At 40.2% G+C, this 18,470-nt stretch overlaps 1 protein-coding gene across 2 annotated transcripts; it reads left to right on the top strand.

Moving 5' to 3' along the window:
• Positions 1-13,904: 13,904 nt before the first annotated feature.
• Positions 13,905-15,428, top strand: BEX3 (brain expressed X-linked 3). 2 transcript variants are annotated; one of them, XM_082680676.1, is made up of 3 exons: positions 13,905-14,015; positions 14,400-14,477; positions 14,858-15,428. In XM_082680676.1, the coding sequence occupies exon 3, from the start codon at positions 14,870-14,872 to the stop codon at positions 15,176-15,178; it is 309 nt and encodes a 102-aa protein (XP_082536802.1). In that variant the 5' UTR covers positions 13,905-14,015; positions 14,400-14,477; positions 14,858-14,869; the 3' UTR covers positions 15,179-15,428. The 2 variants fall into 2 exon arrangements, with proteins under 2 accessions (XP_082536802.1, XP_082536801.1); XM_082680675.1 differs by having other exon boundaries at positions 14,811-15,428.
• The last annotated feature ends 3,042 nt before the right edge of the window (positions 15,429-18,470 follow it).

Below are 18,470 nucleotides of genomic sequence, written 5' to 3'. Positions count from 1 at the left end.
TATATGTTTCTAGACTTGTTTTCCTAGTATTTTCTTGGGGGATTTTTTGCATCCATATGCATAAGAGATACTGGTCTGTAGATTTTTCTTGTCATATCTTTGGTTTTCATACCAGGATAATACTGGTCGAATAAGAGGAGAAGTGTTCTTAAAATAAGAGGAGAAGTGTTCTTTCCTTTTATATTTTTTTTGAAGAATTCTTCTTTAAATGTTTGATAGAATTCAGCAGTGAAGCCACGTGGCCTAGAATTTTCTTTATGGGTAGTTTTTAAAAATTTATTACTAATTAAATCTCTTCACTTGTTATAGGTCTATTCAAATTGTTTATTTCTTATTGAGATAGTTTTGGTAGTTTGTATTTTTCTAGGAATTTGTCCGTTTTGTCTGTTATATAACATAATGGCATGTAATATTTCATATTATTCATTTATAATCTTTTTTCATATCTATAAGTTCAGTAATATTGACCCCTCTTTCATTTCTGACTTTAGTAACTTGACACACACATCTCTCTCTCTCTCTCTCTCTCTCTCATCAATCTAGCTGGAGATTTGTCAATATTGTTGATCTTTTCAAAGAACCAGTTTGGTTTCACTAATTTTCTCTATTCTCTTTCTATACTCCATTACTCTAATTTCTGCTCTCATTTATGCTTAGTTTGCTCTTCTTTCCCAGCATCTTAAGGTGGAAAGTTAAGATCTTGATTTGAGATCTTTCTTCTTTTTAATATAGGCATTTACAGCTATATATACAGCTATATATTTCCCTCTAAGCATAAGCTTAGCTCCATCCCATTGTTTTGAGTACATTGTGTTTCTACATACCAAAGTTCCATCCCCATAAGTTCTGGTATGCTGTACGTCATGTTTCATTAATCTCAGAGTATTTTCTGATATCCATTTTGATTTGTTCTTTGATGCATTGGCTGTTTAGGAGTGTTTTGCTTCATTTCCAGATATTTGTGACTTTCCTAATTTTTTTATGTTGTTTATACAAAATTTTATTGCACTGTGGTCAGAGAACATATCTTGTGTTACTTATAACCCATTAAATTTATTAAGGCTTGTTTTATGGCCTTCATGGTCTACCATGAAGAATGTTCCATGTGCACTTGAGAAGAATGTGCATTCTGCTGTTGTTGGGTGGCATATTCTATATGTCTGTTAGGTCTAGTTGGTGTGTGGTGTTCTCATGTCTTCTACTTCCTGGTTGATCTTCTGCCCATTTGGTCTATTTATTATTAAAAGTGGTGAAGGGTAAGCTGGGACAAAGTGAGAGAGTGGCATGGACATATATATACACTACCAAATGTAAAATAGATAGCTAGTGGGAAGCAGCCACATAGCAGAGGGAGATCAGCTTGGTGGTTTGTGACCACCTAGAGGGGTGAGATAGGGAGGGTGGGAGGGAGGGAGATGCAAGAGGGAAGAGATATGGGAACATATGTATATGTATAACTGATTCACTTTGTTATAAAGCAGAAACTAACACACTTTGTTATAAAGCAGAAACTAATACACCATTGTAAAGCAATTATATTCCAATAAAGATGTTTTAAAAAAAGCGGGGTATTAAAGTCTCCAACTATTATTGTTGAATTATCTATTTCTCCCTTCATTTTTGTCAGTTTTTGCTTCATATATTTTGGTGCTCTGTTGTTAGGTGCATATATATTTATAATTGTTACATACTCCTTATGGATTAACTCTTTTATCATTAAATTCCCTCTTGCTTTGGTCTGGCATGGAAAGAACTTAGATGTTATCACTCCATTCTAACAATAAGTAAAAAGCTGAACAAACTGAAAATCAACAACTCTTCTTAGATCCATTAGAGAATTGAAGTCACAGAGCAAATCACTGCCCGCAAAAAAGGAGAGACAGACAGTCAGATACAGAGAATCACAATTTGTTGGAGTAAAACCTATGAACAGAAACATCCCCAGGAATCAGTACTGATGTAGGAAAACCTAAACTATAATTTATGAATTGCTGGAAGTTCAGTGTGGACAAGTCTGAGATTTAAAACTCCAGAGAGTCCCAGTCTTTTTTTTTTATATACAGCAGGTTCTTACTAGTTATCTATTTTATACATATTAGTGTATATATGTCAATCCCAATCTCCCAATTCATCCCACCACCCCCAACTTTCCCCCCTTGGTGTCCATACATTTGTTCTCTACATCTGTGTCTCTATTTCTGCCTTGCAAACCGGTTCATCTGTACCATTTGTCTAGATTCCACATATATGCGTTAATATACAATATTTGTTTTTCTCTTTCTGACTTACTTCATTCTGTATGACAGTCTCTAGGTCCATCCATGTCTCTACAAATGAGCCAATTTCATTCCTTTTTATGGCTGAGTAGTATTCCATTGTATATATGTACCACATCTTCTTTATCCATTCGTCTGTCGATGGGCATTTAGGTTGCTTCCATGACCTGGCTATTGTAAATAGTGCTGCAATGAACATTGGGGTGCATGTGTCTTTTTGAATTATGTTTTTCTCTGGGTATATGCCCAGTAGTGGGATTGCTGAGTCATATGGTAATTCTATTTTTAGTTTTTTAAGGAACCTCCATACTGTTCTCCATAGTGGCTGTATCAATTTACATTCCCACCAACAGTGCAAGAGGGTTCCCTTTTCTCCACACCCTCTCCAGCATTTGTTGTTTGTAGATTTTCTGATGATGCCCATTCTAACTGGTGTGAGGTGATACCTCATTGTAGTTTTGATTTGCATTTCTCTAACAGTTAGTGATGTTGAGCAGCTTTGCATGTGCCTCTTGGCCATCTGTATGTCTTCTTGGAGAAATGTCTATTTAGGTCTTTTGCCCATTTTTTGATTCGGTTGGGTTTTTTTTGTTTGTTTTTTTTGCGGTACGCAGACCTCTCACTGTTGTGGCCTCTCCCGTTGCAGAGCACAGGCTCCGGACATGCAGGCTCAGCGGCCATGGCTCACAGGCCCAGCCACTCTGCGGCATGTGGGATCCTCCCGGACCGGGGCACGAACCCGTGTCCCCTGCATCGGCAGGCAGACTCTCAACCACTGCGCCACCAGGGAAGCCCTGTTTGTTTTTTTTTAATATTGAGCTGCATGAGCTGTTTATATATTTTGGAGATTAATCCTTTGTCCATTGATTCATTTGCAAATATTTTTTCCCATTCTGAGGGTTGTCTTTTCATCTTGTTTATAGTTTCCTTTGCTGTGCAAAAGCTTTTAAGTTTCATTAGGTCCCATTTGTTTATTTTTGTTTTTATTTCTATTACTCTAGGAGGTGGGTCAAAAAAGATCTTGCTGTGATTCATATCAAAGAGTGTTCTTCCTATGTTTTCCTCTAAGAGTTTTATAGTGTCCAGTCTTACATTTAGGTCTTTAATCAATTTTGAGTTTATTTCTGTGTATGGTGTTAGGGAGTGTTCTAATTTCATTCTTTTACATGTAGCTGTCCAGTTTTCCCAGCACCACTTATTGAAGAGACTGTCTTTTCTCCATTGTATATCCTTGCCTCCTTTGTCATAGATTAGTTGACCATAGGTGTGTCGGTTTATCTCTGGGCTTTCTATCCTGTTCCATGAGGCCCAGTCTTAAGGAGTCCTCCCACACTTTTATGAGTTTTACTTCTCAGAGCCCTATGAGGTTCTCACGGTGAATATTAGAGAAAATTTCCTTGTGCTTCTGGCGGGGGGAAAGGAAAAGTAGCCATTTTTTTAATGCACCCAGAGCATTCTACTCTTCTTAAGTAAGGCCTTCCCTCAAGAGAAACTCTTTTACCAGAACCTAACCTATGAGCCTAACTGACCTGAAGGAAGGACAATATCCAATCCCAACCCCTCTCTAGTCATCCTGTCCCAACTAAGTGAGAGTGAGGTGAGGGACTGAGAAGCACTTGTAAAGGTCATAGCCCTAACCATGCTCAGCTGTTAGGCTCCTATAATTACCAGTTGACTAATCTGTTATTTTTCATAATGCCCTTGGGCAGGAATTGCTCTGAAGCCTAATTCAATCAAATTTGGGCTCACTTGCAGGAATAGTTCCAAAGGTCAGTGTTTAATATTTGTTCCAAACAGGGAAAGAGAACTCCCCACAGCCATCTTCTTAGCTGGCTTTTTAAAACAATCTAGCCAGCTTTCAGTTAACTGTTATCTTCACCAAACCCAAGAATCACTTCCCAATTGCCTCCACCACAACCACTACTGTTTTTAGAGCACCTTTGGCTTGAACAGTCTCCATGCTCTGTTGCAAATAAAGTAAGTCCCATTGGGGAAATTTTAGAACCTATATTACTTATGGCTTTCTTCTCTCCCCAGGCAAAATCTCTGAGCCAGGGCTCTGGATCTGGGAGTGGGGACAATGGCACTCTTATCTTTGAATGACACTTCTGCTTTAGGAGCTGGTGTCTCAATGTGGGTAGAAAGGAAACAGTAGCCTGATGTCCTCTCACCTTGCTTCTCATAGTGTGGAACCATGCCTTTTAAGCCAAACCAAGAATGATCAGGGCTTCAGTATTCTCAGTGGTGCCACACCCACAGGACAGCCTCCATTCTATCAGTGGGGGCTGGTTGGAAGGAAAGAGCCCCCACCTCTCAACTGCACTCACCTGGAGCTTAACCTCACAATCTCAGTAGTTGGGGCAGGATAAGAAATGCTGATATCCTTCTCTTCCCAGGAAGAAATCCCCATGGCTGCAAGCTGCAGGAAGAGGATGTCCTGTGTTCTTGACTGACAGGAGTGCAGTTTATGCCTCCTTGACCTGGGAGTGAGAGGGAGGGAGAGGTCTAGGCTCAGATACCACAGACTCATATTTCTTATGAAGTTTTTTATAGATTTTCTTGAATAGATGTTTTTCCACTTAATATATGCCCTTAAAACCATTTCTAGAGCCTTTAAATTATTTTGTTTGGTTTTTTAATGAGTTTCACAGGAAAGCAGTTCCACAGAGCTCCTCACACTGTCACAGCAGAAATTGATCTCCTAGACATTGCTTCCTCCTGGAAGACTTTACTGGCAACTGGTTTAAGTCCTCTTACTCAGTGCTCCAATCTCCCCTTCAGTACTTACCACACTCTCCTGGTTTCCTCCCACTAAACCATGAGCTCCGTAGGAATACGAAGTCTGTATCTGTCTTTCTGTCTTTTATATCTCCAGGGTCTTGCCTGGGACATAGTAGATGCTCAATAAATTGATTGAATGAAAAGTATATTTCTTATATTTTTATTAAGTGGAAAGAACTATGTCAGGGGAATCAGAACTCCTAAATATGGTACTGAGATTGAGATGTGTAATGGGCAGGCAGTGCATAGCACAGAAAAGGTCTCAAACAATAGATGGATAAAAGAAAGAGTGAGTTATAGATTTGGGACTTATTAATTAATGAAACTGAGTAAGAACATGGACTTAGGAACTAGACTGTATGGGTCTGAATTCCTGCCCTACCACCTCCTATCTGTTGCATAGCTTTGCTGTCCTGCAATTCTCTTATTTGTAAAATAAGATAGGGGATAACATTAGCACCTACCTCATAGGATTTGGGGGAGGATAAAGTGCAATCATGAATATACATATACAACAATGCTCTACATAATCAGCATTTATATAAGTGCTGTTTTATTTCATTTTCATCACTATGTATGTTTAAGGAAACTAGGATAATTCTGCACATACTATTTCATAACCTGAATTTAAAAGAAAAATAATTAAAGATTTTTCCCTTCTATTTACAAAAAGGATACATTGTCCTTTGAGATAATTTAGAAGATAGAGGTAATCACCACCTGATGTCCAGCATTAGAAATGCATTTTTAATCTCAGAGATGAGGACAACTAAATGGGAGGGGATGCGGGAGGAGTGGGAGTGGGGAGTCACCAAGTCACCAGGCATAGGTCTCTAAGTGTAAAATATGGCACAAGATACTGTCATGGTACAAATGCCTAAGTCTTAGATTTGTGGTGGGAAATATAGCCCTTGACTCAGGAGCTGGGGCAGGGGTGTAAAAAGAGAGGAGGACGGGAGGAAGGGGAGAAGTGTGTGTGTGTGTTGTCTCTGTGTGTGTGTGTGTGTGTGTGTGTGTGAGAGAGAGAGAGAGAGAGAGAGAGAGAGAGAGAGAGAGAGAGAGGGTGTTAGTTTACTCTTTAGTTAGAGATAGATAAACTCATCTGTACTAAAAACACATAAAATTATCAGTTTCACTAGTCTTTAAGTATAATTTTTTGCTTATTCTCATATCTACCTAAGTTATTGTAGAATATTTAGAAAATGTAGAAAATCATAAATTGGATTTATGATTTTAGCCTATCAACCATCACCACAAGAGCCAAAAGCAATTATAAACAAAATGTTAGTGTATTTCCTTTGATTTTATATAAAATATGTATAGACCTACAAGGCAAATAGATAGATAGATAGATAGATAGATAGGTAGGTAGGTAGTATTATCCAAGAAAGCATAGGTGGTTCTATTTCTAGTTCTGCCACTATCTTATTTGGTAACCTAGCCAAGCCTCTTAATTGTTCTATCTTGGTTTCCCAACTTGTAAAATAGGCTCTTGGACTAAAATAATTCTAAGGTCGTTCCAGTTTCGACAATACATGATCTGTGAAAGCTTGGGACTGCAAGTGAGATCATAAGTCCTACCCTGTAAATCCAAAATTAGGCAAAAGCACAGAAAACATGACTATAAAATCCAGTTTTCTATAACCCTCCTAATCCATTCTTTTGGGCTCACAGTTTATTTTGATCTCCTATTTCCAATCCTTTCTGATAACTATGCACATCAGTACCCAATCAGTACACAGGTGGATAATTGTGGACAAATATATAAATATGCTAAATATTTTTCTAGTTAAAAATTAATTTCTTAGAAATCCTTAAGGTAGGAAAAGTATGAGTGGAACTAAGCTGTGGGAATTCCATTTTAGGTCTTATTCAAAAATTATTTTGTACTTAACGATTGTAATCAAGCAAGTGTCAATAACATATTGACTGCCTTGTCTTGCTGGAGGGTAAGAAAAGGATTGTAAGAAGCACACACCAGTAATGTGTGTGATGGTTTTACAACATGACTATAAATTATTTGGCACTCCTCCCATCAAGAGTTGAAGTCTATAGTCCCTCCCCTTCAATCTTGGAAGAGGACTTATGATTCTTTCAACCAATGGAGTACAGTAGTACTGATCTATGTGACTTCCAAGGCTAGGTCATAAAAGAGCATACAGCTTCCACCTTGTTGCAGGGAACATTTGCTTTTAACATCCTGAGATAGCCATGCTGGACTGGCTGCTTCTGGGAGCTCTGGTTGATACTCCTACATAAGCCTGTCCTGCAGCCATTTCAGTCTCAGCTGTTTCAGGACCCAGCTGTTTGAGTCATCTACAGCCTTTCAAGTTACCCTCAGCCAAGCCATCCTAGCTGAGGCCTCAGACATCCTAGAGCAGAGTAGCCTCCACTGTGTACTTTCTGAACCTCTGATTCACAGAGTCTGTGCGCATAAATATCAGTTATAGTTTACACCAGTGAATTTTGGGATGGTTTGCTACTTACCAATAGATAACTGAAAGAGTCTTGTGTCATGCTGCAGGCAATAGCTATAGGTACACAATAGTATGAAGCCAATGTTTTATCAAGTCTGCCAAATAGTTAAGTGTGAGAAAAGGTGAGAAAATGAATGCAGAATTTTAAATTAGCAGCTCATTTGTGGGGAGGGGGCAATTTCACATAAACTTTTATATTTCTGATATCTCTTGAGGGAAAAAAAGGAATATTTGGCAACATAGGGCCTGAATTGTCTCATGACAATAATTGGCAGAGGCTATCTCATTTTGATAGAGCACATGCTCCCTAGTTAACCAGATTCCTGCTCAGCTGGCTTCACTCAATATATGTCACCTGTGGCCGTATGCATTGCAACCCCTGAACTAATAGGGCCTATTGGGTACTAGGACCTTGCTAGGTGTTAAAACTGTATCAGTAATGGAACTTACATGGGACTAGCAGCAGTAAGGCAAGGTAAACATTTATGCTAAGTTTCCTGATACTCTTCTAAGTTCATCCCAAAATCCAGGGGAAAGTAAGAATGAGGCTAGCCTAGGCCTGTAGCTAGAAGGGTCAAAGGAGTTTTCTTGGCCCATACGTAGTGTAGCTCAATTAACAGTTAGAGACTATACAGGACAGAACTTCTTTTTCACCAGAGTCCTAAACCACAGGAAAGAGTGGCCATGGGTCTCTGGTGTCTCAAGACAGCATCTGCAGTCTCTAAAATAAAATAACAACCCTCAGCTGTCTAATAGATAGTGAGGTCCTGAATATTTGTTGATTTCATACTCAGACGTCTTAGCCTTATAGCTTTGTTATTATTTAAGACTAGATCTCTTGAATGAAATACATTATCTTTCAAATGTTTCAAACTCTTACAGTAACACCCTTAAAACTTTATCAGGTCTGTTCTCAAGTCTTCAAAGGTCTTGGCATCAAAGTTATAATAGCCATAGCTTATAGGGAAGCTAGAGTAGGCATAATTTCCTAGATTTTTAATACTTAGTTTCAATTTGTTAATAGGTGTTTAAATGTAGTAAAAAAAAAAAAGAGAAGTACAGTAAGACTGCAGCAATGAAGCATCAGGACGACACATAGAGAACCATTCTAGGCAGGAACAGAGATATCCACACTCACAGAGCCCACCATGCGCCAGACTATCTTCTCCCAAGCCTAGCACTCACCCAGGAGAGTATAATGAGAGGAAAATAGGACATTTCCAGCCAAATACATGTGAGCTACAATATATGTCATGGCAACATGCAAAAAGATCTCAGCAAAAATGAGCTTCCTCTGTTGGAATATTAACCTGATATCAATTTGATTGAGGGATAACTAGTTGAGGTAAAATTACAAAACAGTCTTATTTTTCCAATAACTGCCTCAGTAGTGCTCTATCATCCCCACCCACCACTTTCTACTGGATAATGGGCTTCTTTAACTGTATCTCAGTCCTTCCCCAACTTTTCAGTCACTTTTGCTTATTAAAATAGGTTCAGTTAAACTGTTAAAGATTTGGCTCTATGTCTTTTTTTAAATTTATTTTTTATTGTAGTTGAATTACAATGTTATGTTAATTACTGCTGTACAGCAAAGTGACTCAGTTATACATATATGTACATTCTTTTTCATATTCTTTTCCATTATGATTTATCACAGGATATTGAATATAGTTCCTTGTGCTCTACAGCAGGAACTTGTTTTTTGGGTTTTTTTTACTTTTTAATTTCTAATTTCTTTTTTTTTAACATCTTTATTGGAATATAATTGCTTTACAATGGTGTGTTAGTTTCTGCTTTATAACAAAGTGAATCTGTTATACATATACATATGTCCCCATATCTCTTTCCTCTTGCGTCTCCCTCCCTCCCACCCTCCCTATCCCACCCCTCTATGTGGTCACAAACCACCTAGCTGTTCTCCCTGTGCTATGCGGCTACTTCCCACTAGCTATCTATTTTACGTTTGGTAGTGTATATATGTCCATGCCACGCTCTCGCTTTGTCACAGCTTACCCTTCCCCCTCCCCATATCCTCAAGTCCATTCTCTAGTAGGTCTGTGTCTTTATTCTTGTCTTACCCCTAGGTTCCTCATGACATTTTTTTCCTTAGATTCCATATATATGTGTTAGCATACTGTATTTGTTTTTTCTCTTTCTGACTTACTTCACTCTGTATGACAGACTCTAGGTCCATCGACCTCAAGGACCTTGTTGTTTAACCTTTCTATATATAGAAGTTTTCTTCTTGGTTCTATGTATTTTAAAACACCAGTATCACTTTTGGTTCAGAGTCCTCCTCATCCCTCTATGAGATTTATCTTTCTATCTAGAGTCTATCTATCTATCTATCTATCTATCTATCTATCTATCTATCTATCTACCTACCTAGAGTCTATCTATCATTTAGATAGACTCTAGATAGATAGATAGATAGATAGATAGATAGATAGGTTTATTGATTATAAGGTTTATAGACTGATTGATTACAAGTTCATATGATTATGTAGACTGGGAAGTCCCATTGTATGCTGTCTACAAGCTGGAGAGCCAGCAAAGCCAATGGTGTACTTCAAAGACCTGAGAGCTGGAGAGCTGACATGCAGGTGCCAGTCTGAATCAGAAGTCCTGAGAACCAGGAACACCAAGGGCAGGAGATCAAAGTCCCAGCTCAAGCAATCAGGCAGAGAATGAATTCAACCTTCTTCTGCCTTTCTGTTCTATTCAGGCCCTCAATGGTATTAGATGATGCCCACTTACATTGGGGAGGGCCATCTGGTTTACTTGGTTCACCAATTTAAATGCTAAATTCTTCCAGAAACACCTTCACAGACACACCCAGAAATATTATTTAACCACATATGTGGGCATCCAATGGCCTAGTGGACACATAAAATTAACAGTCACACCCTCCTTCCCTGTGTTTACTCAGATGACTTGAGAGTTTGAAGACGGATAAAAAGACAACTCTTTATGTGAATACCTAGGGTAAGATTGCTATCCCCACGTGATTAATTGTCACTGAAGTTCAAGTCTGATTTCTAGAGAACCTGCTGATAAGGACTCACATCCAAGCAGTTCCCTTCCAAATGTCTCCTTGGAAGACTGGGCCATATCTTGCATGTGACTCTTATAACCCTCACATGGCATTCCTATGATTCATAGGTCTCTTTGCCCTACTCTATATCAGTTACTGGTAAATCTGTATCTCAATAACTCCCCGCTCCCCAACTCTGGAACCTGTAGGCATGGTAGGATTTATTTTTCATGCTTCTCCAGAATTGGGAACTTTGGTAGGAGGTCAATCTTAGCCCTTTCTCTACCTGGCCACATCACCACATCATCTCTCCAAAATGTTCTTTCCAGTCTCCTATAGCATCTGGTTAGCTCAAAATCCCAATGGTAATGCAGATATCCAGCAAAGGAATAAGTGAACCTTAACGTTTTGTAGATATCCCTAAACTTTATGTTCAGTTCTTTTGGGATCCCACTCCCTTGGCTTTGGGGAAGGAAACCAATCAAGTGCCACCATCCACTATAATTACAGGAGATAAGGAGAGGAAATAGGTTCTTTTCACGAATACTGCATTTCCCCAAATGTGAACCCAGTCTCCTCCTTCCCAGTATTACACTACTCTTCTGTTATTTTAGGGTAAAAGCCATCAAACCAGTTCACCCTCTCTCTGTCCTTCAGGGCACATGAGTCCCAAACTAAGACTCTTGTGTCCTTGTAACTCAGCTTTAGAAATTTAAAAAATTTTGTTCTCAATAGGTTGTTATCTTCAACTCCTCAGAAAACACCAAGGACAAGAAAAGATCTCAATCAATACCTCACAGCATTTTAGTGAAGATAACATCATTTTCAGAACAATTTTCACCTATCTTTAAAACAGCACTTCATTACAACTAATCTCCTATGTAGCATAACATCTAATCTGGAAAAATATACAGATGCATGTTTTCCATCCAAGAAAATTTGGTGGTTTCAAGCAAAAGACTTATCCAAGATGGGTCAAAAAGATAATAGCAAAACATTTAGCCACTGCGAGAACTAAAAATCCACTTCTTAAACTTTGTATTCAATGGTTATGTCATAGTGGTTTGTCTACTTTCAGCAGATTCTTTCTAGGTAATTCCTAATTTTCATGAAAGCTTTTCCATATTGCTCTAAATACAGTCCTCTGAATGAAAAGCAACCTATTAGCCTTAGTAGTGGATGTATTAGTCAACAAATATTTACCAATCACCTACTTGGTGCAAGGAATTCTATAAGTCACTGGCTTTGCAAAGTAGAAGACAGCAGATGTGTTTTGGGCTCTCACAGATTTTAAAGACAAGTGGATCTAGCTAAGGACAGAACTATGCTTTGCCTACTCTTCAAATCTTGTTAGAAACCATCTAATAATAGTAAAAAAAAAATGTAATAAATCAACTTTCATTGATGGTTCTTTAGGGTCTGTGGTACATACTTGAAATATGTGATTTATTTCTTCTAACAATCCCTGTTTCGCAGAGGAAGCACAGAGACCTTGATAAGTAATTGACCCAAAGTCATACATCAAGTAAGTAGCAGAAACAGGATTTAAAGCCAGACATGTCTGATACTACAGCTCATGCCTCTAATCAGCATCCTTCCAGTGGATATCATTAATAGAGCTACCTATACGAAGAGTTGCTAACAGTGAGACAGAATCCAGGAATCACTAGCATTCCTTTAAAAGACAATTATTTTGTAATTTGAGCTTTTGGAGCTATATGTCAATATTTCTATATATCGCATATATATAATTTTATATATTTCAAACTACATATGCAGTAGGCATATACTCTTTCTTTATTCAATCTCCCAGCTAGTTTAGCAGGGTAGGAGATTACATAGTAGTTTGGAGCCAAAACTAGAGGCAGTAAGAATTTGCCTGGCCTGTCTTGACTCAGTACATATAACTCTTTCGGTTCCTTTAACACAACCAACACTTTTTAATATTTTTTTACAATAATGCCACTTTCCTAAAGACATCTCTGTTTTCTAACCGTGATTAAAAAAAGTTTTCAGTTATTTCAAGTTGAAAAAAGGAACAGTTACACTCGAGTTTCAAGTTTAATTGCTTCTCATACTCCATGCTTCATTTCTAATATTTTTTGGAAACATTCACATTAAAAAGCAAATGTCTTTGGAACTTTTACCTATTTTATACTTAACTTCTGAGATCATTCTAAGGAGATATGTGTAGGAGTGGTTTGGAAGGTTTGGAAAGGAAAGCAGAAAATAAAAAGGCTCATTTTCTCCAAAGACTGTGGTATCAAAAATATCACATTACATTTACATAAAATGGCCAAGGTCTGACAACTGGACTTCTATCTGAAGATTTACTTTACAGATCATTTTGAAAATACCAACTGTATTCAGGAAGATGCTTGTATTTTTTCAAAATAAAATAAAATGTTTCAAAAGTGTTGTTGAGGCTTCCCTGGTGGCGCAGTGAATGAGAGTCCGCCTGCCGATGCAGGGTACACAGGTTCATGCCCCAGTCCGGGAAGATCCCACATGCCGCGGAGCGGCTGGGCCCGTGAGCCATGGCCGCTGAGCCTGCGCGTCCGGAGCCTGTGTTCCGCAACGGGAGAGGCCACGACAGTGAGAGGCCCGCGTACCGCAAAAAAAAAAAAAAAAAATATTGTTGTTGATGTGTGGAGCCCAGAGAAAATATTTTCTGGGTGGTATAGGTGAATGTAATCAAACAATGAGGCTTTTTCATCCTGCAAGATTCTTTCAAAATTCTTTCAAGATTTCTTTCAAAAATGAAACCTCATAATTTTAAATTTTTTGATGGCGCGCTGATTTTCTTAAAAAGGAAATAAAGAGAAATTATTAGTAAGGATATATGTTATACAGCCCACTTCTCCCCGCCTCTCTGACAAGCCCCTTGCTCCCTCCTCACCCCAGCCCTCAATCTAAATTTCCTAGAAGGGTATGAATTCAGGGGACATGGTGGGCAATGGTGGCTGTGCACATGCAGCCTGTGTGTGGCAAGGGAGTGGGGGCGGGGACCCCGCGGTTAGCGAGAAGACAGAGCAGAAAAAGCCAGCGCCAAAGCCTGGGGTGGGAGTGGGAGAGGTGGAGGGTGTTGCAGGCCCTCCCTGGTAACCAGAGAAGGGCAAACTCCAACCGCAGGGAGGTGATGCCACTTGTGGGCTCTCATATTGGAGAGGAGCAAGATGAGTGACAGAGCGGTGCGCGCTGTGGCCCTGCGCACGAACAGGCGGAGGGGGCTGTCTGTGTGTGTGCACTAGGCTGGAGGGGGGCGCTCCTGCTGCACTGGCCACAGGACTTGGGGGAGAGCTCGGCGGTGACGCGCAGCTCTCACGTGACCGCGAGCTGCAGAGCGACGCAGCCTTTGGTGCAGTCGTCACTCGTGTCTGGGTACCAGCTCCCCGCTGCCCTGCGCACGGCGGGCTGGCATCGGGCCCGGGGGAAGCTGAGCAGGTAAGGGCCCCGGGGCCCGCGCGCTGACGCCAGGGCTGCAGCGGCCCGCCAACCCCAGAGGCCGGCGCAGGGGTTCAGCGCGGCGGGTCCCGGCGAGCTATCTCCACGCCTCGGCTTTCTTGGGAGCAGAAATGGGGGCCCCCTTGGGTGGGGGTGCAGGGACGGCTGGGTTCCAGGGAGGGCAGCAGAGCAACTAAGAGCGATGGGAAATCATTCCTGAGTTCCTGCAGGGCAATGGTGAACCCGGGAGCGGGGCGGGGATGGGAGCGGCTGAGGGTGGGGGCGGAGGACGCGGGGAGGGAGGGGTTGGCGGGGGCGTGGGGCCGGGAAGGGGCCGAGCGCCCGGCTGCAGCAGCCCCCTACTCCCACCTCGCCCCTTTGCAGGTCTGCGGGACTAGGCGTCGCGGCGGCGCACTCGTGGCGAGAATCAGGAGGAGCAGGAGACAGCGAGGATAGGCCCAGGTCGGTGCGGGGGGTGCTGGTGCAAAGCCAGTCTGAGACACCTTCCTAACTCCCCCAGGCCCTATCCCCCGTCCTCCATTTTGGTGCCTGCTGCGCTCTGGGAAAGAATCCTGGGAAAAGAAAAATGGTGGGCTTTGGGTTTGGGGGAGGGAGAGAAAAGGAGAGAGCTGGGGAAGGGGCTCAAATTGGAGGCTCCCTAGAAGGCTCACGAGGCTCCTGAGGTGGGAAAAAATAAATTTTAAAAGTCTTTGATATCAGGGCTTTGAATCCTGCTGGTTAGTGCACCAAGCATTCAGTCTCTCTCCTTGCCTTTGTCTTACTTGTTGTTCAAAGAAAAATAACCAGGGAAAAAAAATCTCATCATGGCAAATATCCACCAGGAAAACGAAGAAATGGAGCAGCCTGTGCAGAATGGAGAGGAAGACCGCCCTTTGGGAGGGGGCGAAGGCCACCAGCCAGCAGGAAATAATAGACGGGGACAGGCTCGCCGACTTGCCCCTAATTTCCGATGGGCCATACCCAATAGGCAGGTCAACGATGGGATGGGTGGAGATGGAGATGATATGGAAATGTTCATGGAGGAGATGAGAGAAATCAGGAGAAAACTTAGGGAGCTGCAATTGAGGAATTGTCTGCGTATCCTTATGGGGGAGCTCTCTAATCACCATGACCATCATGATGAATTTTGCCTTATGCCTTGACTCCTGCCATTTTCCATGAGATTAATACTGTGATTCCCACTGTTGTTCTCCTTTTCCTTGCGTTTTCCTGATATGCCTTTACTGATCCGTTTGCTGTGAACCTTATGTAATTTCCATGTGTCAGGTGGGTTCTTGTGTTACCAGCTTCTAATTGGAGATTGCCTTGTCACGCAATCTAAGTTTCTGTCAACAGTAGAGTTTCACCCATTTGCATGGAAAAATGTAAAGTTAATAAAGCAATTAAAATCAATCTATACATTTATTATTGTCTCATTGAAAAAAAATATATGAACCCTCCAAAAATCTGAAATCAAATATCGCAGGATGTTAATTGGAGCACATTTCTCTATGGTTGGATAATATGTGACTTTTTTCCCTTTAATTATCTGGAGTTTTAGAAGCAATGAAAACGGTTTTTCAATGAGTCTGTGAATGTACAAAATAATTACTGGTTCAGCAACCTTAAAGAAAAGTGAACTTTAAGCATCTTCCAGTCTTAACTGGAAGTAAACCCTCCCTTTATTACAGATACATTCCTGTAAAGAGTCAGTCTTCTCTTATGTGAAATGGGGAATAATGCTTGCCTTACAGGGCTGCTGAGTGGAATATATGAGGTGTGGAACTGTGTTGGGCTGCCTCCTAGGCAACTCCCCAGCATTTAGCAGGACCCTGGCCCTCATCAGATACTTGGGAAGTACTAAAGGGAGTTTTCACCCAGGCTCACAAGTCCAGAGGGCAAAATAGGTGGGTTCCACCTTGTCATTCTGATCATATTTGCAGTACCCCTACTCACCTGATTATTGCCATATCAGTTGGGTATACTTTCCCTTTTGCTGGCTCCTGTTTCTGTTCCTGTTGCTGATGTGCTAGAGTCCACAAGGTAACAAAACCCCACTGATCTCTCTGCAGTCCCTGGTGAGATAAATCCCCCCTTTGACCTCTATAAAAGTGTGGAGAAGGCTTTTATCCTCACTTTGGAGTTATATTCCCGAGAGTACCATTCCCATGGTTCTTGTTCTTATGTTGGTTCTGAACAAAACAGCCCTTTTGGTTTATTTTTATGCTCCTCCTTTTGAAAACTCAGACATGAATGCACTGGGGCCCAGCTCAGGAGACACATCTAGATGCCCAGAATTGTACTACCTCAAACCTCCAAAACACAAACAGGCTGAAAGCTTTGTTTTGCCTGTGTTTCTACCCTATGTGGGGGATTTTTCTCAGAAAAGAGTCTGGGTAGGCCTGCCCAACCAGTTTAACAGACCCACAAGCCATGTAAATTATGTTAGAGGAACACATTTTAAAGCTGAAATGCACTCCTTTCCCATTTCTATCCCTTCCATACATGAAACATGAAACTGCTTTGTAAGTTCTTAAAAACTGTTTTGAATGTCTGGCTTTATCATTTTTATGTGATTGTGTGCCCCTATGAAGACAATGATTTTTTCTTAATCCTGGAGCTCAGTTTCTAGTGTATTGTCTAACATAGTAGATATTTAATTATTAATTATTTTAATTGATTAACTATAATGGAGTTCAGAACCAAGCTCAATACTGTTCCTGACTGTTCTTAATTAAGTGGCCTAAGCAAGTAACTATTTACCTGTAAAGTATTACTTTTAATTTCCAAAGGAACATAGCAAGGAAGGTCTCTAACCCAAGATCTTCAATCTTGTTTTAAAAACCTTGTATGTGCCAGTGTTTAAGCAGACCCCTTACTTCCATCATAATCACCTGAGGGAAATGTTAAAAATGCTGACACGTGGGTGCCTTTCCCACTCCCACCTCCCATTGTCATCCTTGAATCACCTGATCAGTAACTACTGTTTTGAAAATTCCTCAGGTGATTCTAATGCATCTCAGTTTTGCCAGCATAGGCATGGGGAAACACTGACAGTGATTACACCGTTCTACAAACCTTGTGATCTAAATTACCTTACTTGTTTGATTTCACAAGGAATATACCTTTCCAAATTTTAATATTTCTAAAATTGGATTGCATTCAACAATCAATGTATGTCTATATTTAAACCAGTACATTATTTTTATACATACTTTTTAAATATTCTTTTCCATTATGGTTTATCACAGGATATTGAATGTAGTTCCCTGTGCTATACAGTACGACTTTGTTGCTAAACCAGTACTGTTTTTTAATATTTCCAAATATCCTGTTAAATTAATGCATTATTATGAATCTATTATTAATAATAAATGTATAATTATTAAATAAATTAGGCATTATCTTTTCTATGCAAGCCTGTGCCCTTTTACAACAATTATTTTGTCTTAATCACCCTGGAGCTCAATTTTCAGCAGTGTCTGATGTAGTAGATATTTAATAATATAATAATGCATTTAACTTTTATTATTAAAGAGTTTAGCAATTATAATTTTTTTGTGTGTGTGTGGTATGCGGGCCTCTCACTGTTGTGGCCTCTCCCGCTGCGGAGCACAGGCTCCAGACGCGCAGGCTCAGCGGCCATGGCCCACGGGCCCAGCCGCTCCGCGGCATGTGGGATCTTCCCGGACCAGGGCACGAACCCGTGTCTCTCGCATCGGCAGGCGGATTCTCAACCACTGCGCCACCAGGGAAGCCCCAGCAATTATAATTTATCTAAAATAACATATAACAAAAATTAACATTGAGTCTTTGTGAGTTGTTTATTTCTTTACACTCTCATGTTTAAAAATTCCTATGAGGAACATTTCTAAATGAAATACTTTTTATAATTATTTGTGTAATACAAGGTCATTAGACATTTGGATTATGCAGAAAATATAAGGAAAAATATAAACAAAACCATAATCCAATCATCCAAAGAAAGTACTTGTAAAATTTTCTATCATCATCCTATATTTAGTCATGATTAAACAAGGCTCAGAGCCTCTTAAGAGGAATACTGCTTCTTTCAAAGCCCCTGCCAAGGAGACATGTTTAACTTGCTATGTTTATTTTTTATGTCTCCTCTCCTCTCCTTAAAGCTAGTTGGATCACATTTGACCAACTTTCAGTTAGTTCCTGTTTTTCAAAACTGTGAAAATAACAGTCATGTTTCAGCAGGTCCACTCTCAGTTGGCAACTTTGGGAACATTAAGTGAATACATTTACTTAATAGAACAGAGCTATTTATATAATGAAACTTAAAAGTTGTCCTGAGAGTAGGAAAAGGACTGGATTACATGAATGAAATGGACAAAATCCTATGTCTATTCACTGTCCTCTTCCCTGATATCACATATTTCATGTAATAAACATGTGGATTTTGTTTAGAAAGATCCCATTTTAAAATTT

Source organism: Grampus griseus (assembly GCF_964374135.1).
Source record: "Grampus griseus genome assembly, chromosome: X".
Lineage (NCBI taxonomy): Eukaryota > Metazoa > Chordata > Mammalia > Artiodactyla > Delphinidae > Grampus > Grampus griseus.
The sequence above is the reverse complement of the archived record's forward strand: the minus strand, read 5'-3'. Positions and strand labels throughout refer to the sequence as shown.

Coding starts and splice junctions, on each gene's coding strand:
- BEX3 (XM_082680675.1), top strand. CDS start 14,840: ATGGCAAATATCCACCAGGAAAACGAAGAAATGGAGCAGCCTGTGCAG.